This window comes from Sturnus vulgaris, chromosome Z (assembly GCF_052056855.1).
Source record: "Sturnus vulgaris isolate bStuVul1 chromosome Z, bStuVul1.hap1, whole genome shotgun sequence".
NCBI classification, from domain to species: domain Eukaryota; kingdom Metazoa; phylum Chordata; class Aves; order Passeriformes; family Sturnidae; genus Sturnus; species Sturnus vulgaris.
Window position 1 is genome coordinate 36766862 of NC_142283.1, and position 18672 is coordinate 36785533.

Genomic DNA, 18672 nt, shown 5'->3' on the forward strand with positions numbered 1-18672 from the left:
GCCTGCTTGACACTCATCCCAGCAGACAAATCAGAATGGAACTGCCCATATTTGCTAAGTATCAGGCTGAGACCATCCCACCCAGGTGCTGCAGGTTTGGCAAAGAAGGGCTGATCTCCACACCTGTTTCCACAACAGTATTTTGAGAGCAGGTTCTGAGGTCTCTTTTTGGTTTTGGGTTTCTTTCTTCCCCACTTGACAGTTTTTGTTTGGTAGGTTTTGTTTGTTTTGCTTTTTAAACCAAAGTACAGTTAACTAAGCAAGCAAACATTACCACTACTATTGCCATAATTATGTCTTGTTCTTTGAATGACTCCACAAACAGCATCTTCCATTTTTCTTTCATTTCTTCATGTGTATACTTAAGCTATTGAAAGTAGATCTCAAAAGATCTACATGAGCATTAAGAACACCTGTATAAAAGAGCACACATCTGTTGAACTCTCATGGAGGTGAGAGCAAAGTCTTGAAACAAGTTTACCGTAAAATCTCAGCTGCTCTTGACAGGAACTGCTGCATCTAATTCCACTTTGATTTTAGTGGCCAGTTCTAAAAAGAAAACCAGGCATTTTAAAAGCCTTTTGCTACAACTCTTTCCCTCTTATTTTCAGTGTTCAGCATTTATCTCCACAGCTTTTTCACCACTACAGAAGCCAAGCAAGTGTACTACAGGGCACATCTTATCACAATATAATATAATAAATACTCAGCTATGCTAACATATCATATAGCTAGCCTGTAGAGATATAGAAATGGATGTGTATTGGATAGATGGTTCTGAATGCTCTAAACTTAATTACAGCTGCTTAATCTTCTCATACCAAGAGAATACAATACTTTCAAAGCAATCAAGCTACTGTGAGGAAGCAGAAATCCAACATAAGAAGAAAAACCCACTCCTGAATGCAGGAGATCACCAGAGAGATTTTTGTTAACATGATAAAGGTGTTATTAACTGCACATATTTGTGAATATACTCAGACCTCAGAAAAACATCAGTTAAGAAAAGGTTATAATAAATGTTGAGTTAGAAGGAATCAAAGTATCCCAACCCTAATCCTAAATATCAACTACATTTTCAAGAACTCTTGACTAGGGGCAGTTACTCTAGTATTGTTATGCACAAACATTAGTTAAGCATAAACTCTGACAGAATCACAACAAAGACTGCTGGATCACTGATTAAGCATGACACAGCTAAAAATCATTGCTAATTATGACATGCATGAACAAATGGTGCAGACAAAAGGCAAATGTTGTCAGAACTTTCTCTTGCATTTGTAAGCATTTGTATTAAGAAATCACCATGCAACCCTGAATGATGACTCTAAAGTCCTAAGTCAATCCACTCACAAAACATCTGCCAGTTTCCAGAACTGCGCTTGTATTACCACTACTTCCCCATTTACATACAAAGTAAGCACTTTAAGTGACAGCACTTCCATAACCAACAAGAGTCACTGGGATCTTAGAAGATGAACAGGGACATAGAGACTGTCTCACTGTCCATTTCATTAACGCAAAAAAAAGCTCTCCCCAGTTTTATCATCCCAGTAACAACCTAATGCCTGCCATTCATCTACAAGAAGCCTAGTTACTGCCTTCCTGAAGGTGAGAAAGCTGCTGCAGTGCAATGTAATAGCAGAGTATTTCCATCTCTGTTATGAAACAAGACTGAAGAGACGGTATTTTACAAAGTCTCCTAAACCTCTTTTTTATTTACAGTGCTAAGGGACTTATAGTTGAACACTGCATTTTATCTAGACCACTCCAACTAACCTGAAACCTCAACACCAACAAAACAACCATCATACTGATTCTCAGATTCTTCTGCCTTGCAACTAACTCTAACCATTGTCCCTGGACATTATATAGCTGAAGAAATACTGGTTCTTTAGAAGAGGAAGAAGGCTCTTTGAACAGGAAGGGAGCCTTGCCCTTTAAGTGAGAGAGCAGCTGGGGTGCATTAAAAGCACAGTCTAGATGGAAGATGGAAGAAGACCTGATGGAGATCTTACATGTTATGAATTAAGAAGAGAACAGGCAAAGGGTTGTCTACTATAGGCCACCTGACCATGGTGAATAAACAGATCAGGCCCTCTAGAGTCATGGAGCAGCTGCCTCACACTTGCAAGATTTGATCCTCATGGAGGTCTTCAACCACTCCAGTATGAGTTGGAGCAGCAACACAGCATAACTGCAATCCAAGAGGCTCCTGGCGTGCACTCAGGGTAACTTCCTCTTCCAAGTGACAAAGGAGCACACGAGGAGAGGTGGTATATGGGACTTCATCATCACCAACAAGGAGGGGCTCAGTTAAGATGTGAGGGTCAAAGAAAGTCATGGCTGTAGTGACCTTGACTAGTGCAGTTTGAGATCCTGAGGGCAGGGAAGAAGAAAAACAAGCTCATGACCCTGGACCTCAGCAAAGCAAACTTCGGCCTCTTAAAATATCTGCTTGAAGGAGTCCCATTATGTATGAACCTGGAGAGTAAAGGGGCCCCGAGAAAGCCTGTTAATATTGAAAGGTCACTCCCGCCCAAACTCGAGAGTTCTCCAACCCAATGAATATGAAGTCAGACAAAAATGCCAGGAGGCCTACATGGATGATCAAGACACTCCTGGGCAAACTCAAACACAAAAACATACAGAGGTTACCCTCCTAGGGGAAGCCATAGTGTAGCCTACCATAAGAATTATCTGAGTGTCACAGGGCAATGTAAGCAAAGCTAAAGTCCAAATGGAACTGAATTGGCAAGTAATGTCCAAGGTAAGAGAAGATCTTCTAGAAGTACATAGAAAATAAAGATAACTAAGGAAAATATGGGCCCATTGCTCAAAATAGATGAAGCTGAGTTATACAGGACACAGAAGAGGCTGAAGTACTGAATACCTTCTTTGCTATGGTCTTTACTGGCAAGACTGGTTTTTAGCAACTCCAGGCCCCAGAGAGCAGGGGTAAAGTCTGGAGTACATTCCCCTGCTGGAAGAGGATCACTCTGCGGAATACTTATGTGAACTAGAATACTTAAACCCACAGGCTGTGATGGGTGTGATGCACCAAGAGGTGCTGAGGGAGCTGGCAGGTGCCATTGTGAGCTTCCTTTCAACCTCTGAACAATCATGGTGACTGGGAGACGTGCCTGAGGACAGAAGTAAAGCAAATTTCACTCCTATCTTAAAAGACAGGCAAGTATGAGGAAGACAGAGAACTACAGGCTGGTCATCTTGCTTTGATCCCTGGCAAAGTGAGGAAACTACTGTTAACTATTTTTAGGGACTATTAAAGACAAGAAAATCATCAACAGTAGTCAGCACTGGCTTCACAAAGAGGAAGACATGCTTGACTAGCTTCCTAAACTTCAATGCAGAAGTGTCTGGCCTGCCAGATGACTAAATAGTAGGAGAAATTTTCTCCCTGGACTTCAAGTAAGACCACTGACACTGCCTCTCACAGGGTGCTCAAAGATAAGTTGTTGATGCTCAGGCGGGATAAGCAGAGGGTAAGGTAGAGTGACAACTGTCTCAGTGGATGGGCTCAGAGGGTGGTGATCAGTGGGAATTCTGCTGATTACATATTTAGATATGCTGATATTTAGAGCAACCTTAAAAATCTGAAGAAATCAGACAACAGGAAGGGGAAGTACAAAGTCTTGCACCTGGGCAGAAATATCCCCAGGAACCAGCATATACTGGAGGCCAGTGATATGGAACAGCTTTGCAGGAAAGGACCTGGGGTCCTGGTGGACCACGGGCCAACAGTGTGCTCTTGCAGCAAAGAAGCCAGTGGTGTTCTGGGCTACGTTGAACAGAGAGCTGCCAGCAGGTTGAGAGTTGTATTCTTTTGCCTTCAGCCAGCATTAGTGTCCAGTTCTCAGCTCCACACATGGACACACTGAAAAGAGCTCAGTAAAAGGTTACACAGAGGAATGGAGGAAAGGCTGAGAAAGATGGAACTGTTCAGCCTGGAGAAGGGCAGGGTAAACGGGGATGGATCTCAGGAATGTCTATGAATACCTGAAAGGAACCTAAAAGGACGATAGAGCCATGCAGTGACAGGATGAGATACAGTAGGCACAAATTCAAACACAGGAGCTTCCTTATAAACATTAGAAAACATGGAAACATTTTTAACTGTGAGGATCACTGACCACTGGTACAAGTTAATCAGAGAGTTAACTGTGGAGTCACTATTAAGGAACTGTCTGGACACAATCCTGAGCAACCAACTGTACGTGGACCTGCTCAAGATGACCCCCAGAGGTCCCTCTCAATCACATTCAGCATGTGATTCCTGCCTGCAGATACCTAACACAGCTGTACTTATCAATGCCTATACGTGAGAAAAATCAGAGGAAAGCAAACTTATCTGCACCACTTTGAATATAAAAATGGTAAAATTTAACAGATGAATTTTTTTTGCTTATTCTTTGAAAAAATGGGGGTGAAAAGCCAATAAAAATTATTCTGTCCCTGTAAAGTTCCCTTACATCCCTAAAAATACATGTCTAAAATAAAGCACATCTTTGGAAGGAGATATTCAAACAACAAGAAGCTCAGTATGTAAACATAAATAATTGTCTGAAAGCCTATAACCACAAACATTTAGAATCCATAATATTTTCCTCTTTACTAGTCTTTTAGCCGTTCGCCATCCCAGTAAGGGTACAGTACCCAAAAAACTTTATGTGCATGCACACTAAACATTTACCACAAATGCCAGATTCTGTTACAAACAGTAACAAACGTATTCAAGGATTAAAAGATTGTCCTTCATAATTGTTTGCAATAATGATGTAATAGTGTTGCAGACTGATGCATAAAAAGAAAGTTTTGTGCGATTTTTAATTTTTTGTACACATATAATTCTTTCAGGATTCACCACAGTAGCAGCTGTGAAGAATCACAAATTCAGGCTTTATGTGTGGAGTTCTGGAAGTCACAATTGCAAACAAGGGCATGTCAAGTTTAACAGCCCAGGATCTGTGAACACTCAGTGCTAGGAACGTATCACTGACATCAAGTGGTGCAAATCGGAACTGCAATATCAAGCAACAAAGTAATCTAAATGCAGAACTTTCAACGGTTGATGCTATGTTTGAAAGTTGCAAAGTTTAAGAAAAACTCAGAGAAACTGTAAAATTGCAATGTGTCACCAAGTTATATTATATACCACGGTCCAACTGATGGTGAAGCAAACACTTCCTGTGCTTTTAAGAAAGCTTGTAACCCCTTTGAGTCCCAAAAAGGTGAACAAACACCATTCCATATCACCCCTTCACCCAAGGTCCTTATTAGGTTCCAAGAGTCATTCATTTTCTTCCACAGAATTATTTGAAAATTAAGAAAACTGGAAGACTAGAATAGAGAACCGATTTACAACTAATTTCACACAATGTGTTAGTGATGAGCAATGCAAGCATTGCTTTTTTCCTAGGGGTCTAGGATTAACCACAGAACAGCAGCCTCCATGTCATTCTGCTGAACTGCTAACCCAGTTTCTCCTACTCCTAAGGTTTATCAAGATACATCTCCAATTAAAGTATTTGTGTTAAAACTTGTTTAAGAAGTGCATATTAAACCACATTTACTGTCCTAATGGTTAGGGATGGGGGAAAACCCCCTGCTCTGAGTGGAATAGTTTTAAAACAATTACAGAATTCCACTGCATAAAATAAGAGGTCCATTAAAAAAGCTATTAGAAAACAAACTATCTGCATGTCTCTCTCTCTTACAGTTACAAAAGATCGGCATAGCTGTAAGCTTGAAGAACAACTGCATACTAATTATGAAAAAGGAGATACAGCTAGACAGAGTAACTGTGAGAACTTTCTAAATTTTGTCTGACAGTATAAGAATCTCATAAACACGGCAGCCTTTGTATCAGGACAAGCAAAAACTCTAAAATAAGGAAGCAAGCTTATATTATGATATCCATAAATCATAGAGGAATTTGGGTGTTATTCTAAGTATAGATACTTTCTCTTCTGACAAAGCATTTAAATGAATACATGCTTCAAGAAAGAACAGGAAGACAAATTTTCAGAAATGAGACCATTTAAAATGCATTTCCACTACGAATGTAAATTCTGAGGCTTCTTACCACTTCTGTTGATGTTTCTGCATGCTCAGAAGTAACATGTTCTTGAAGAGATGTTTCCGTATACCCCATTTTCCCACAATAAGGACAAGTGAAAGACTGTGGCTGCTCTACAGAGAAAGCTTCCCCACCATAGTACAAGTCTGAAACAGGAAGAGATTAAATAAAAGTTACTTTAAAGCAGTATCACCATTAATTTTGTTCACATCAACCTGTATATAAATGTTCTTCATTGTATTCCCTGCTAAATCTATTATTTTTTTTTCATTGAAATGGATATATTCAGGAGGGGTTCAGTTACTGATGAAGAAAAATCAGACTGAGTTTCATTTTCATTAGCACATATAACTTAGTTTTCCAATATTTACTAGGAAAAAAAGACTTCCATCATGATGCTGCTGATACTGCCAAACTTTCACTTTTCCACCACTGTTCTTATCCCACAGAGAGGGTCAACTATGGTATTTTTCTATTATAAGATGAAATTTCAGAAGCTAAACTCTAGACAAAACCTCAAATTTAGATCAAAATTTAGATGTCCTTGGTGACTAAGTAGTTTCAGAAGTATCTCATATATGTAACATAAAAGTTGGATAGTGAAAAAGAAATCTGGGTATCTGTTACACGTGGGCTTCAACTTTTAAGTGTGTTGAATGTGAGCACTTCTGCACCACTGATGAAAAGCTGGCACTTTTAAGTTGCTAACACAGAAGTTCCCCAAACTTAAGATGAAAATTTATCAAATCATACAAGAAGAGAATCCTATTATCTCTCATTCTCTGCAGGTATTTTGTATGTTACAGGAAACATGAATAAGCTTCTCATTCACATCAATATTAAAAAACACAACACACAATTAAAAAACCAACCAAACAAGGAACCTCTTAAATATCAGACTGCTTAAAAACCTCTACCTATAAAACTCACTGAGAATGAATGAATGTACTTTCAAGTAAGGCAACAATGGCAACTCCAACTTCACAGCTGAGCAAAGCGCCCAGAGCCCCAGAGTCACAACCCATCTGGAGAGAGCTGTAAATAGATAAGCATGCACAGAGAGGTATCTTTCCCTTAGATACACTGTTAGCTCAATCCAGATACCAAGAATTTTAGAAGTACACACAGTTCTATCACAGAGGGGGGAGGTTTGACAAGACTGCCCAATCCCGTGTTGTTCGCTGTTTTCAAAGAATACAAAATATTCGCTAATAAAATAAAAATTGGAGCTCTTTGCAACCTCCTGATTATACCTCCAGCATGCTCTCCCACTCACACCTCCTTCCACATCCTTCTTGTAATATACATCAAGCATACATGAGAATGCGAAATAAATATGCCTTAATCTGGAAAAAGAAGTATTAGAAAATGTGCAGAAGTTAAAGCTGGCAAATGTAGATATTTTTCCTTTCTAAGTTTATACCTCCCTTCATTTTTTCTCTTCAACTTTAATCACTCTTACTATCAAAATCTCTTCTGAAAGAAGAGAAATACAGATCACCAGATAAAGTTTCCTTTAAATTAAAATCTAAGTTAAAAAAAAATAAGGTTGGTAATCAAATGGTCTCATGAATATTTATCTCTGATTTTAGCATTGGAGGTACTGAATGGGTATTTCTCCATCTGTTTATTTCTACAAGCACATAAAAAAATCCTAAAATAATGAACAGTCATGTCCTTGACTACCAAGGGGTCCTTTGCTAATGAAGTTAACTAAGAATTAGAGGCAATATGGGAAAAAACGAAAATACCATGCCTCCACGGCTGCAGAAATGAAGCAACCTACAATTGTGTTAGTCTTTTCATTTACAAATCTGTGAGTTTAAAATGTGATGTGCCCATGATAGAAGAATTGCCTCTTCTGACCACAAAGCAATCTGTCAGATATTAAAATTTTGGTTCATTTCAAAGACAAAAGCAGGAGTCCATAGTTCTTCAAACTCCTCTAGACCTCTAAAGCCCTCTGTTCAAGATGCTTAGAAAGACAAGTAAAAGTATTTAGTAAAAAAGTAAAACCAGATTCAGTTGCATCCCTCTAGGATAAGATTTGTGACCCATATTCCTTATGAATTAGGGGAAGAATGCAAAGGAGGAGAAGGATCAGAACACTGTCTGATGAGGACTCAACAGTAGTTTATGAAGTCAGTTTTCAAGCACAATAGTGTTTAGATATTATAGCTTTTCCTTGGTGGGGAAAAAAACTCCAAGAAACAACCTGAATCAAATGTGAAAATGCAACCAAAACTATCAGTAGCTTTGCTTTTTTATCCATCTATGGCTACAAAAGTTATATGTATATTTAATATTAAAATCTAACTAGCACATTATTAAAATTGGTAGAAGGTTAGTGACGAAACAGAAGTATTACAGAATTCCTTAGATAAAAATCAATCTTTCAAATAGACATCTGATCAGGACTACATTTTCTAACAGTTTTTACTTTTTGTTAAGACATAATTCTTTACAAGGGTACACAGCAGTATAGAATTTTAGTTTTACTTTTCTTCATATAAGTTAATGTAATTTCAATGTGATCTATACATATAGATAAAAATGTTGGTATGACATGAGTTGCAGTGTATTTATTTAAACTCCTTCAATGTTTGAAGAAACCAAATGGTGACAACACACTATTTAACAAAACAAAGTATATATGTTCTTGTATCACTTATCAAGCAGCCGTATTACCCTCAAAGCTGCTCCAGAGTCCTGTTCCAAACTAAATACGATGCTCAGACTTAGCATGGTACACTTTCCGCATACATACCTTGTTCTAGTGTGTGAAAAAGAAAACTAAACCAAAAAACCCACAAAACTCTCAAGCTGCATTCTGGTGAATCTACTCAACCTCACACTACACATTATCATGTACCCATTATTTAATTGATACCCTCTGCCTAGGAATTGGGCACAAAGAGTGGCAGGATCTTCTGTCACACAAGCAACTTAGTTGACAAGTGAAGGCACTTCTGAACCAAGGTAGGTTCTGTACTTCGATCAAAGTAACATGATAGGATTTTGGCAGAGAATCCTACTAACAATTTGTATTACTTTATTTGTCAGCATAGCCACTTTAAAATGATGTGGTAATGGGCAACCCACATGCTTAGACCCTAAAGCATCCTAACAGTTTAAAATGCTTTTTTAAGTAAAAGGAAACTAGGAAATTTGCTGTGAACTTCTCCATTGTCCTGACAAATTGATCTACAAAGACCACAAAAGTACAGTGGCTGCTTGGTAAGCACATTCCTGTTCTTTGCACAGACCTATTACAATTCTACTCTTTGACCCCTCTAAATAAACAAATTGGATTTGTGCTTTAAAGGCCACTTCTCATTACATACGAGACTTCATACTTTATTTTAAGGTCTGTCCCTCTTACAGCAGCATATCACTCTTGGTGTGTGTTGAAGTACTTTTTCCAGTGTCTCTTGTGGGGGCTGAGGAACAATAGCCCTGTCATTGTTCTGGATCCCATCTCACTTCAAAATTAATATACATAGGTTATATACTAACTCCTGAAAGATAAATATGGCAACCAGATGGTGCAAGAGTGAACATACACAACCAGAAAACACTAGAGCTTTTTACTCATTTTCAGTGTTCTCATACTACTCCTATACTAGTCTGTATCGCAAGGGAAAAAAAGAAATCAAAATGTGTCAAGCTGACAACAAAAGCTCTTTCAGAGTACCTGGAAAAGTCCATCTTCTTGCAGTATATTCTGCAACATTATTTCTGTATCTAGGAACTCTAAAAACTGATCATAGCTTTGATGGAGGTAAACAATATGCGACTTTTTCTATGCTGAAAGGATCATCCATGTTGTCAGCTGTCCACCACAAACAACTTGGCTGCAGCTTCAGGCAGAGTACTGAAGTGAACTCCACAGACACCCATGTCTAAACAGTGCTGGCCAGAGTGGTGTGAGATTTAATGGTTCAGGGTCTTTATTATCAGCAGCAGATAGATTTTGGGCAAATGACTTGCTGATCTCCATGTGCACTTTTAAAATTAGAAAAATGACAGTGACTTCCTCTGAAGTGCTCGGATCAGTTTTGCGACAGAAGGATTTTCCACTCTGCTTCCTTTTCCTTGAAAAATACTCATTTTTTCACTAGCTGTCCACCTTCCTCTTTATCATAAGCAAAACCTGCAAGTTTACTGCTTTTAAAATATTTTCATACCTTTGAAACAAACCTGTCTACAGATGAAAGCATTGAAGTTTATCAGTAGCCAAGTAAACTACAATTCACACACCTAGTTACACTAACAGCCTTCCAATTTGTGTTTCTAGTAACATCTTCCTTCCTTAAGAAAATTCCCCACTCATATTGTCATACATTACAAACACTGTCCTTTCATTGGACTTCCCACATCACCAGCAAACTACTGAAGACTTTATTAGTTCTGTGCTTGTGCTGCTTTCAGATAGTATAGAGTTAATTTTCTTCACAGTGTGAAGTACAAGGCTATCTTTTGGATTTCTGTTGAACGCAGAACTGATAATAGCAAGATGCTTTTGTTACTGCTGAGCAGGGTTTACACAGAGCCAAGGCCTTTTCTGCTTTTTGCACTGCTACAATAGCGAGGAAGTTGGGAAGCATGGGAAATTGACATAGCCAGAACAGGTCACCCCAAGAGACCAAAGGGAGATTCTGGACCATATGATACCATGCTCAGGATATAAAGTATGTAAAGGGGGGAAGAAGGAGGAAGAGGTAACATTTGCAGTGATGTTTTTTTGTCTTCCCAAGACACCATTAGGCATGATGGAGCCCTGTTCTCCAGAGCTATCTGACTACCTGCCTGCTGGTGGGAAGCACTGAATGAATTCCTTGTTTTGCTTTGCTTGTGTGCACTGTTTTTGCTTACCCTATTAAAACTGTCTTTGTCTCAAGACAGGAGTTTTCAGCTTTTACCCTTCCAGTTCTCTCCCTGATTCCACTGGTGGGGAGTGAGCAAGTAGCTGTGTGGGGCTTGGCTGCTGGCTGGGAATAAACTAGAACAGTATCACTTAGCTGCCAATTTTACCCTTGTGATTATTTTTATCTCAGAAATTAATATCCACTAATACAACTATCCTAACAACCCTGATTCAGGTAATTTTAGACTACTTCTACCATTTATTATTGGTTTTCTAATTAAACTTAACATTTCTTAGTATCTAATTTTTTGCACGTTCCTCAAAGTCACTCCTTAGCCACACAAGGTCCTTTGAAAAGTCACCAGTTTCTTTAAGCATCTGTACAATACTGTAACGTATACACCTTTATGTGTATTCTACATGGAACTCTAAAATCAAAACATTTTATGAATGATATCACAGATCTTCCTGAACTCTAAGGAATATGTCGTTTATTAATTTTCTCAAGTCATTCTCCACTCTATAAGCTTACAAGGTCAGTAGTAATTCAGTACCATCAGACTTTGCTGTGGCTCACAGTTTGGTGATATTAATTGTTCTGCACAGTTAATCAAACCAATAAATTACTGTAGAGCTGAACTGCAGTATTTTCTTCCCTTATACTAGTTCTGTGGGAATAATGCTTGGATATCAAGTCATATGAAATTTACAGACCTTGTTTTCTTATTCTCATTTAGAGAATAAACAGCATATACACTAAGCAAAATAGAAGTTGCCCTTCAAATCCTATTACCTATCTAAATACTTCATTGTGAACCTTCTTCATGCATACTTAAATAGCAAAAAATAACCCCTCTGTGTCTCTACAACATGCACACAATAAAAAGCATTAAGCCAAAGGTACATTTATCAAAGACTTCCAAAGGAGAAGTAACCAAGTTGCAAGAAACAAAACATATTTCTAAGTCATTCTCAAGTTTCTAACTATAGGCATTTTTTAAAAAAAAGCATAGTTTAGAGGAAGTTCTTATTGCAGTACACAGAAATCTCTGACATTTAACGTTAGTATGTTTCAGTTTTCTTACCCCTGTGATTAGTATTTAGTACTTACAGCAATACTGTCTTATTAGCCCATGTTTAATATCCAAAAATAACTGTTGCTAACAGGTTAAGAAGTTTCAACCGTGCATTTGAAACAGGGACCTTCATCCCCAATACTGTACACAGAGGAAAAAAGAAAAGCCTGACGAAAAACATGTTAAGTTAAAATAGGGGCATGTATTTTTGATAATACACTAAGTTATTTCCTTGAAACCACAGACTCCCATGATCTGGATTTCTGAAGTTATGACCAGGCAGTGTCAGGGCAAGAGTAGCCCTGAGAATCAAACGAAAATTGAAGGCAACTTCATATAAAGGTTGTTTTAACTGCATGTTTCCATACGTAGCTATTCTCTAAACTTTAGACCAGTGAAGTATATAAATTTTACTTTTGTTTTAATCAAAAAGGTAAAGAAGTTAGGACTTCTTTTATTAGCTTTTGAGAAATCATCATATTTAAAGGATTCAAAAAATGAAGATTAGTGCTGCAGTCACTAGGAAAAAATACTGAAATACTAGTCCCGTGTGTTTGACATCAAAAGAAAATATATGTACAGCATCAACAACATCACAGAGCAATAGATTTCACAAAATGATTTCTCACAAGTTTCAACTACAAGGCAACAGAAACAACAAGCTGGACAGGACACAAGAACAATTATTATTTATTTTAAATACTGACAAGGCTTTACAGTTAGAAATAACTCTTGGATTAGGAGACTGACAAAGGAATTCCAAAAAGACTACATGCTAGTCCTTACCCCTAATCTCTCATACTCATTGCAGCCCATCACTTTACCTGTCCTGTACTTACAGTCTCACAAAAACCAGAAATGAACGACCTTCTATAAAATGTCACCAAGATTTTTTTTGTGCCTGTAGACTGTGGCACTTTTAACAGTAGTCACTGTGATTAAGTATATTTATTATCTGATAATCTGCTGTAATCAGACCAAAGCAACAAAATCAGCAATACATATGCAGCAGTTAAAAAAAAAAAAATCAGTTCTTTTATCAAACAAAACATGCCTGCTTGTTAGAACTCAAGAGCTTATTTTTAGTGCACTAATGGGGTAAGTGATTAATAATTAGAAACATGATAATTGGCATTATGTTTGTGGACACAGTATAGCAACAAATTACTGGAGTTTGAAATTTTCACTTACCAAAATCTACTCTTGTTAGTATGCACTGCATTGGATGGTCAGTTGTATGCCTTGTTGTCGTTGCACCACTTTCATAACAAGTTGCACACAGATCGTAATCGTAGCAAATTAAACACTTGTACCGGCGACCTCGAAAATTTCCTTTTAAACATGCATCACAGCTGACACCTGTAAACAAATAAAATTGCTTTAAGACAGCAACAAATACACTTATTTTTTACAAGGCAGATTTGTTGCTATTGCATCTCAATAACTAAACAGAGCCAACCACGTCATGTTCAGCTGACACAAGACTCAATTTTTAAATCCATCTATGTCTTTAAAAGACACCAGTCTCCCAAAATTAGGATCTTGACTTCTTGAAGTAAAGCAGACTCAAACACCTGAAATAATAACAGGCTAGGTTTTAAAAGCTCTTTGGCTGCATCTTCCTATAGACACCTTTACCTCTTACTATTGACTGGTATTTTCACTGTCCCAGTCAGGAATTGTGCCACTTTTAAGGTAAACTGGTATAATGGCTGATTGAGAGGAAAAAAAAAACAACAACCAAATCAATCACTGCCAAAAATGTACTAGCTTTCCAGCTTTAATTCAACACTTCCTAACATTTTAATTCAGAGTAACACTATAGCCAGACGTTTCATGTGGTATAGAAATGAGGACCTTTTCCCACGTTTTCTTAATTTAGCCTGCATCGGTTTTCTCCATTCTATTTCTCCCTTAAGCTCATTCTTTGCAATGTAAAGTAGCCACACTGGAGAAAGGCTTTATAGCTTCAAGAAGTTTTCATTTTTCTCTGTATGGTTTCAGTTCTCTCTGGGTTGCCTAGTCAGTGCAGAAGTGACATAATCTTGTAACCTGGGAAGGCTAACACAAACATCTTTCAATTGCAGGAGCAAATTAAGGGCTTTCACAAAATAAACCAGTGTGTACAACCAAGGCAGGATTTGAATCAACACCTTCTTTTGGCATCACTTAAGATTTATTCTTCATAGTTTGGTAAAAGCACAGACAATTTTAGAGTAAATTGCCAGAACAAAAAGGTCACATTAGCCGTATCTCTATTTTTTCTAAGCCTAGTTGTCAGAGGACTAGTGTGAGTTACAAAATATTTTTGCACATTTTTTGCACTTTTTTTACTACTCCACTCTGTAGCATCTAACATAAGCTTTACCACAAGTAATTCAGAAACACATCAATAAACAATTTCTTTTGAATCTCCCTGACTTGTTCAAACAATTGCATCATTTCATTTAAAGAAACAGTGAGCAAAATAATTTTGTCACTTTTGCCTTTAGTTTCTTCACCTCCCGGGACAGCTTGAGGCACTAATAGCTTCTAATATCTAAGCATGGTGCTTACGTGAATACTGAATCTATTTTTTATTCACCTCAGTGCTCATGTATTCTGCAAGCACCGCTCTACATGGAACAGCATATCAGAAGAAAGTACCTTCAGAATCTCTGTTAATAGCTGAACTATGTTTTGAGGATGTTACTACCTTCAAAATTGGTTTGGTTAGCTTAAAAGAGGAAAAAAAAAGGTCTTTCTCACTTAACTTTCTTTTCTCTCAAGTTTCATCCATAAATATCAGAACGATTTTTAACAAACTGATGATTTAGACACTGACAGCAGGCTAATTTCTGAGAGCACTTGTGATGCCTTGGGTTTTAGCTTTTATATTTTTCAGACTCTCTGCTGCTTGGTATGTAACTCTGAAACTTCATGTTATGTGTTAGTAAGTTCTCTTCACAGTCAGACAAAACATTCCCTCCCTAGCTAGAGAATCAAGGACACCCGTTACCCAAAAAACATGAACAAGGGCAAAGCGAAAGGGGCAAGCCAAGGGGTTGAGACTTCATAACCTCGAGCTGTGGTTGGACAACTGACCCCAATATGTGGATGAACCAAAACTTATAAAAGTTAAAACTCATGACCAGAATGCATCTTGGATTCGACTTGAGTGCAGCTCTGGCCAGGCTCTTGCACTGTCCAAGGTGTATCCTTTCAAGAAATACTTACTTTATTCCTTTTGCTCTGTCTAGTCTCTGTTCAGGTCAGCCTTTCCAGGCATCACTTTGCTTGCTAACCCTGTAGTCTGAATTTCACTCCTTCAGTTGGTTTGTTTGCTTTTTTCCTTCCACACAGAGACCCGCAAAATTCTACATATGCAGCAAGCAGATCTCCCCAACAATGGATGCTGTACACACAACACTTAGCAGCTACTGGCAGCACTGCAAGTCTTTTTGTTGCCTACTAAACTTTCTAGAAAACAGCTGATCAGCAAGTTAGACATCACACTGAAATAAGCAGATTAGTTTAACCTATGTCAGACACAAACAGCTTCCCAACTAAAGTACTAACCCATGCTTCTCCAGAAAGTAGTATTTTTCCCACTCTTTCCATTTAAGCTTGGAACAACTGATTTAATGCAGATGTAAGCCTCTTTGCAACAAACTCCTGTAATGTGTTCTCTCAAACATTTACATAATTCCTACTTAAAACCAGACATTTTTAAAAAGCTCTCATTTACATGTTTTCTTAATGTCAATACTTCTCCACATTATTACAAATTGCAGTCTCCATATATGATGTGACATTAACTTTGGGGGAATTCAGCCATAAACATAAACCAGAACAATATTGGTATTTAAAACTTTAGAACATTTGTAGTGAGAATCTACCAGGTCTTCAAAAAACAGACAACTTTGTTACTTATGATCAATTATTAGACTATCTAAAATCTGCTTCAAACAGAAAAAAACTAATATTAGCATAACACATCCCTATGGCTGGTGAAGTCAGACCAAGAGAATAGGAATGTTCTATAGACAGCCTTCTTTCTAGACCTCTCAAAGTCGGTATTTTACAATAACCACCTCATCCTCCACTCCAGGAATAGGCTGGGAGCAAGGGATGTACCAGGTTACATTTAAATCCTTATCTGTAGCAGAGAATGAAAACTGCAAAAGGGTAAATATTACCTTGAAATCTAGGAGTTAAACACATTGTAAAATCCCCAGACCTCCCCTTGAACCCAGCAGGCTCTCTTTTCCAGAAATTATATTACTTATTTTTCACTTTTTATAACAGTCTGAGTAAAGTCAGGCTTGACAGTTGCTCCTGTTCTTCTACAAGCCTAAAACTTGGCTGCCAAAATCTTGACTACCTATCCAACATGCGATCTAGAAACTGAAAAAAAAACAAATAATTTCCTCCTACCTTATTCTTTCTCCTATAACAAAAGCTTTTGATTTTTATCTTTTACACTTTAATCTTTACATAAACTTAAATTCCAAAAGTTCATTCTGCACAAACCTCAAATCCCCAGATATAACATTTTATTTAGCATAGCATGTCTTTCAGTATGTGTCTATCCATATTTCCCTGCATTTACCTTACATTTCCAAGTATGGCAGGTATGTAACAGATTCAAGACTGTCAGACTAAACAGCATGTATCCACATTAATCACTGGTTTTGTGAAAAAAAAACCAAACCAAAACAAAAAAACACATTCTGGAGAAGCTCACTTTAAAGCAGGGAACAAAAGCACAGAACCAGTCTAAAGAAAAGCATGAACAATCTATGACAGCTATTCAGATACGCTTCTGACTTGCAAGAACTGTTACTATCAATTTCTGAAAGAATCACAGAATGAAATCCTTTTAACCCCCAACAACTTGCTGTTCAATGAGAGCTTCTGATTCATCTTATGGAAAATATTGGCTTGGAATGGTAAGAGTAAGAAATATCCATTTTTGCTACAGATTACATTACATCATAGATTATATTGGAGGCATCCTCAAATTTTGTTCTATTTTGATACTGCTATATAACATACACTGCGTAACAGAGATCACATCTAATTAAAATCCTTCTGATCAGTGTAAAATGCTCTTTTAATGCTACACCATTCCACCAGAGGACAGCATTGTGCTAACAGCCTAAAGAACTTTGGTTCACCTTAAACTATCAAACATTAGGCTCTAAAAGTTTCTTCGGAAGTACTCCCTTGCTGTATCAACTCTCAGTCTCTCTACCTTCACACTGAGTGACTTGAGTCAGGTCATACCTAACAGTCCCTTTAATAAAGTATGTTTTACCCTTCACTACAGAAGTCTTACTACATTTATATCAAGCTCACATCTTTCATCCAGGTGAATTACTTCAGCATTTTACATGTAGCATGTTGAATGGTTCATTGAGGGATTATAGAAAAAAAAGTCAAAAATATGTTCCTTCTCAACACCATTCATATTTTAATCCTGATAGCCAAACATAATTTGATCTGAACTGGTTTTGCTATAAATTAACTAAAATGAATGTAACTCGTCCTGGGTTTAATAGGTACACCAAAGAGAGCGCATAGTCTGATTACATAATTGCGAGAAAAACACTGAAAAAATCGTATGGTTCAAATACTATATACATCAGGATCAATTTGTATTTACAATTGCAAGCAAAGTTATGAGGTAATATCAATGAAAGTGTCTGTAATGTCCCAAGTCATTACTGCCTTGGATAGACAGACGTAAAAAAAAGCAAAGGTTTTCTCCCCTAGTTAGTGTCCTCAAAACTAAGGGCAATCAAAATAATAATAATGATATTAGAAACCAAATAATTGGACCCAGACAAAAAAATCCCTGAGAAACTGTAGAAAACTCAGCATTTTTTTTCTTGTAAGGAGCATATGGTCAAAGATGAGTAATACAGAGACACTGAAATAGGTTCCAGCCTCAACATAAAGCCTTGAACTTTATCAATACTTTGAATATATTGTTTAATTTTTTAGAAATTTCAAAGAAAATACTAGTCACTAGAAAACATTATAAACACATATGATGCCAATATCTGAAGTACTCAAACAGTGAAAACAACCATTAGTTCCAGATAGCAATATTTAGTCATTCTGCCTTCCTGAGAATTAAATTCCTTTCTCTTAGCAACACACTGGAATACATTAGTTTCATGGGTGGTTATCAGCATTTAGCATTCCTATCAGCTGCTGAATATCCACAACCCAACCTTCCAGCCAATTCCGGTACTCTTTTTTGTTCATTAGTGCTCGGAGTGAGAATCACTGTATTTCTTTAATGCACAACACAAATACTAAATTAGCCTATCAATGGTTTCTTCTCCAGAAAGAAAATGCCACCTACTTAAGCATTTGTTTCAAACTTACATGAAATACTGAAAGGGCTCACCGTTCTAAAGACTAAAGGTATTACATGCAAGAGTACCACTCAGTTGCAAGGGACTGGACAAACTTTAAGGTTTCTACCTTTTAAAACCCCAACTTAAGCATGCAAGTGAAAATGAAAAAGTTTTGCTGCCTCTTTTGTGGTACAAAAGGCTGCAACCTGTATACTGCATCTTATTTATATATTCAGAAGATCATACATAACACTACTTTTAAAATGCATCTGATATGTTTCA

General features: G+C 37.4%; 1 protein-coding gene across 4 annotated transcripts in view; it reads right to left on the reverse strand.

The window, feature by feature from the left end:
* KCMF1 (potassium channel modulatory factor 1) overlaps positions 1-18672 on the reverse strand; it is a 43193-nt gene that overhangs the window by 8274 nt on the left and 16247 nt on the right. For all 4 annotated transcript variants that reach the window (XM_014882394.2, XM_088156633.1, XM_088156634.1 and 1 more), the window contains 2 exons: positions 13232-13399; positions 6104-6243 (listed from right to left, as the gene is read on the reverse strand). In XM_014882394.2, the coding sequence (XP_014737880.1) occupies positions 6104-6243; positions 13232-13399 (308 nt within the window). The remainder of the gene's footprint in view (positions 1-6103; positions 6244-13231; positions 13400-18672) is intronic.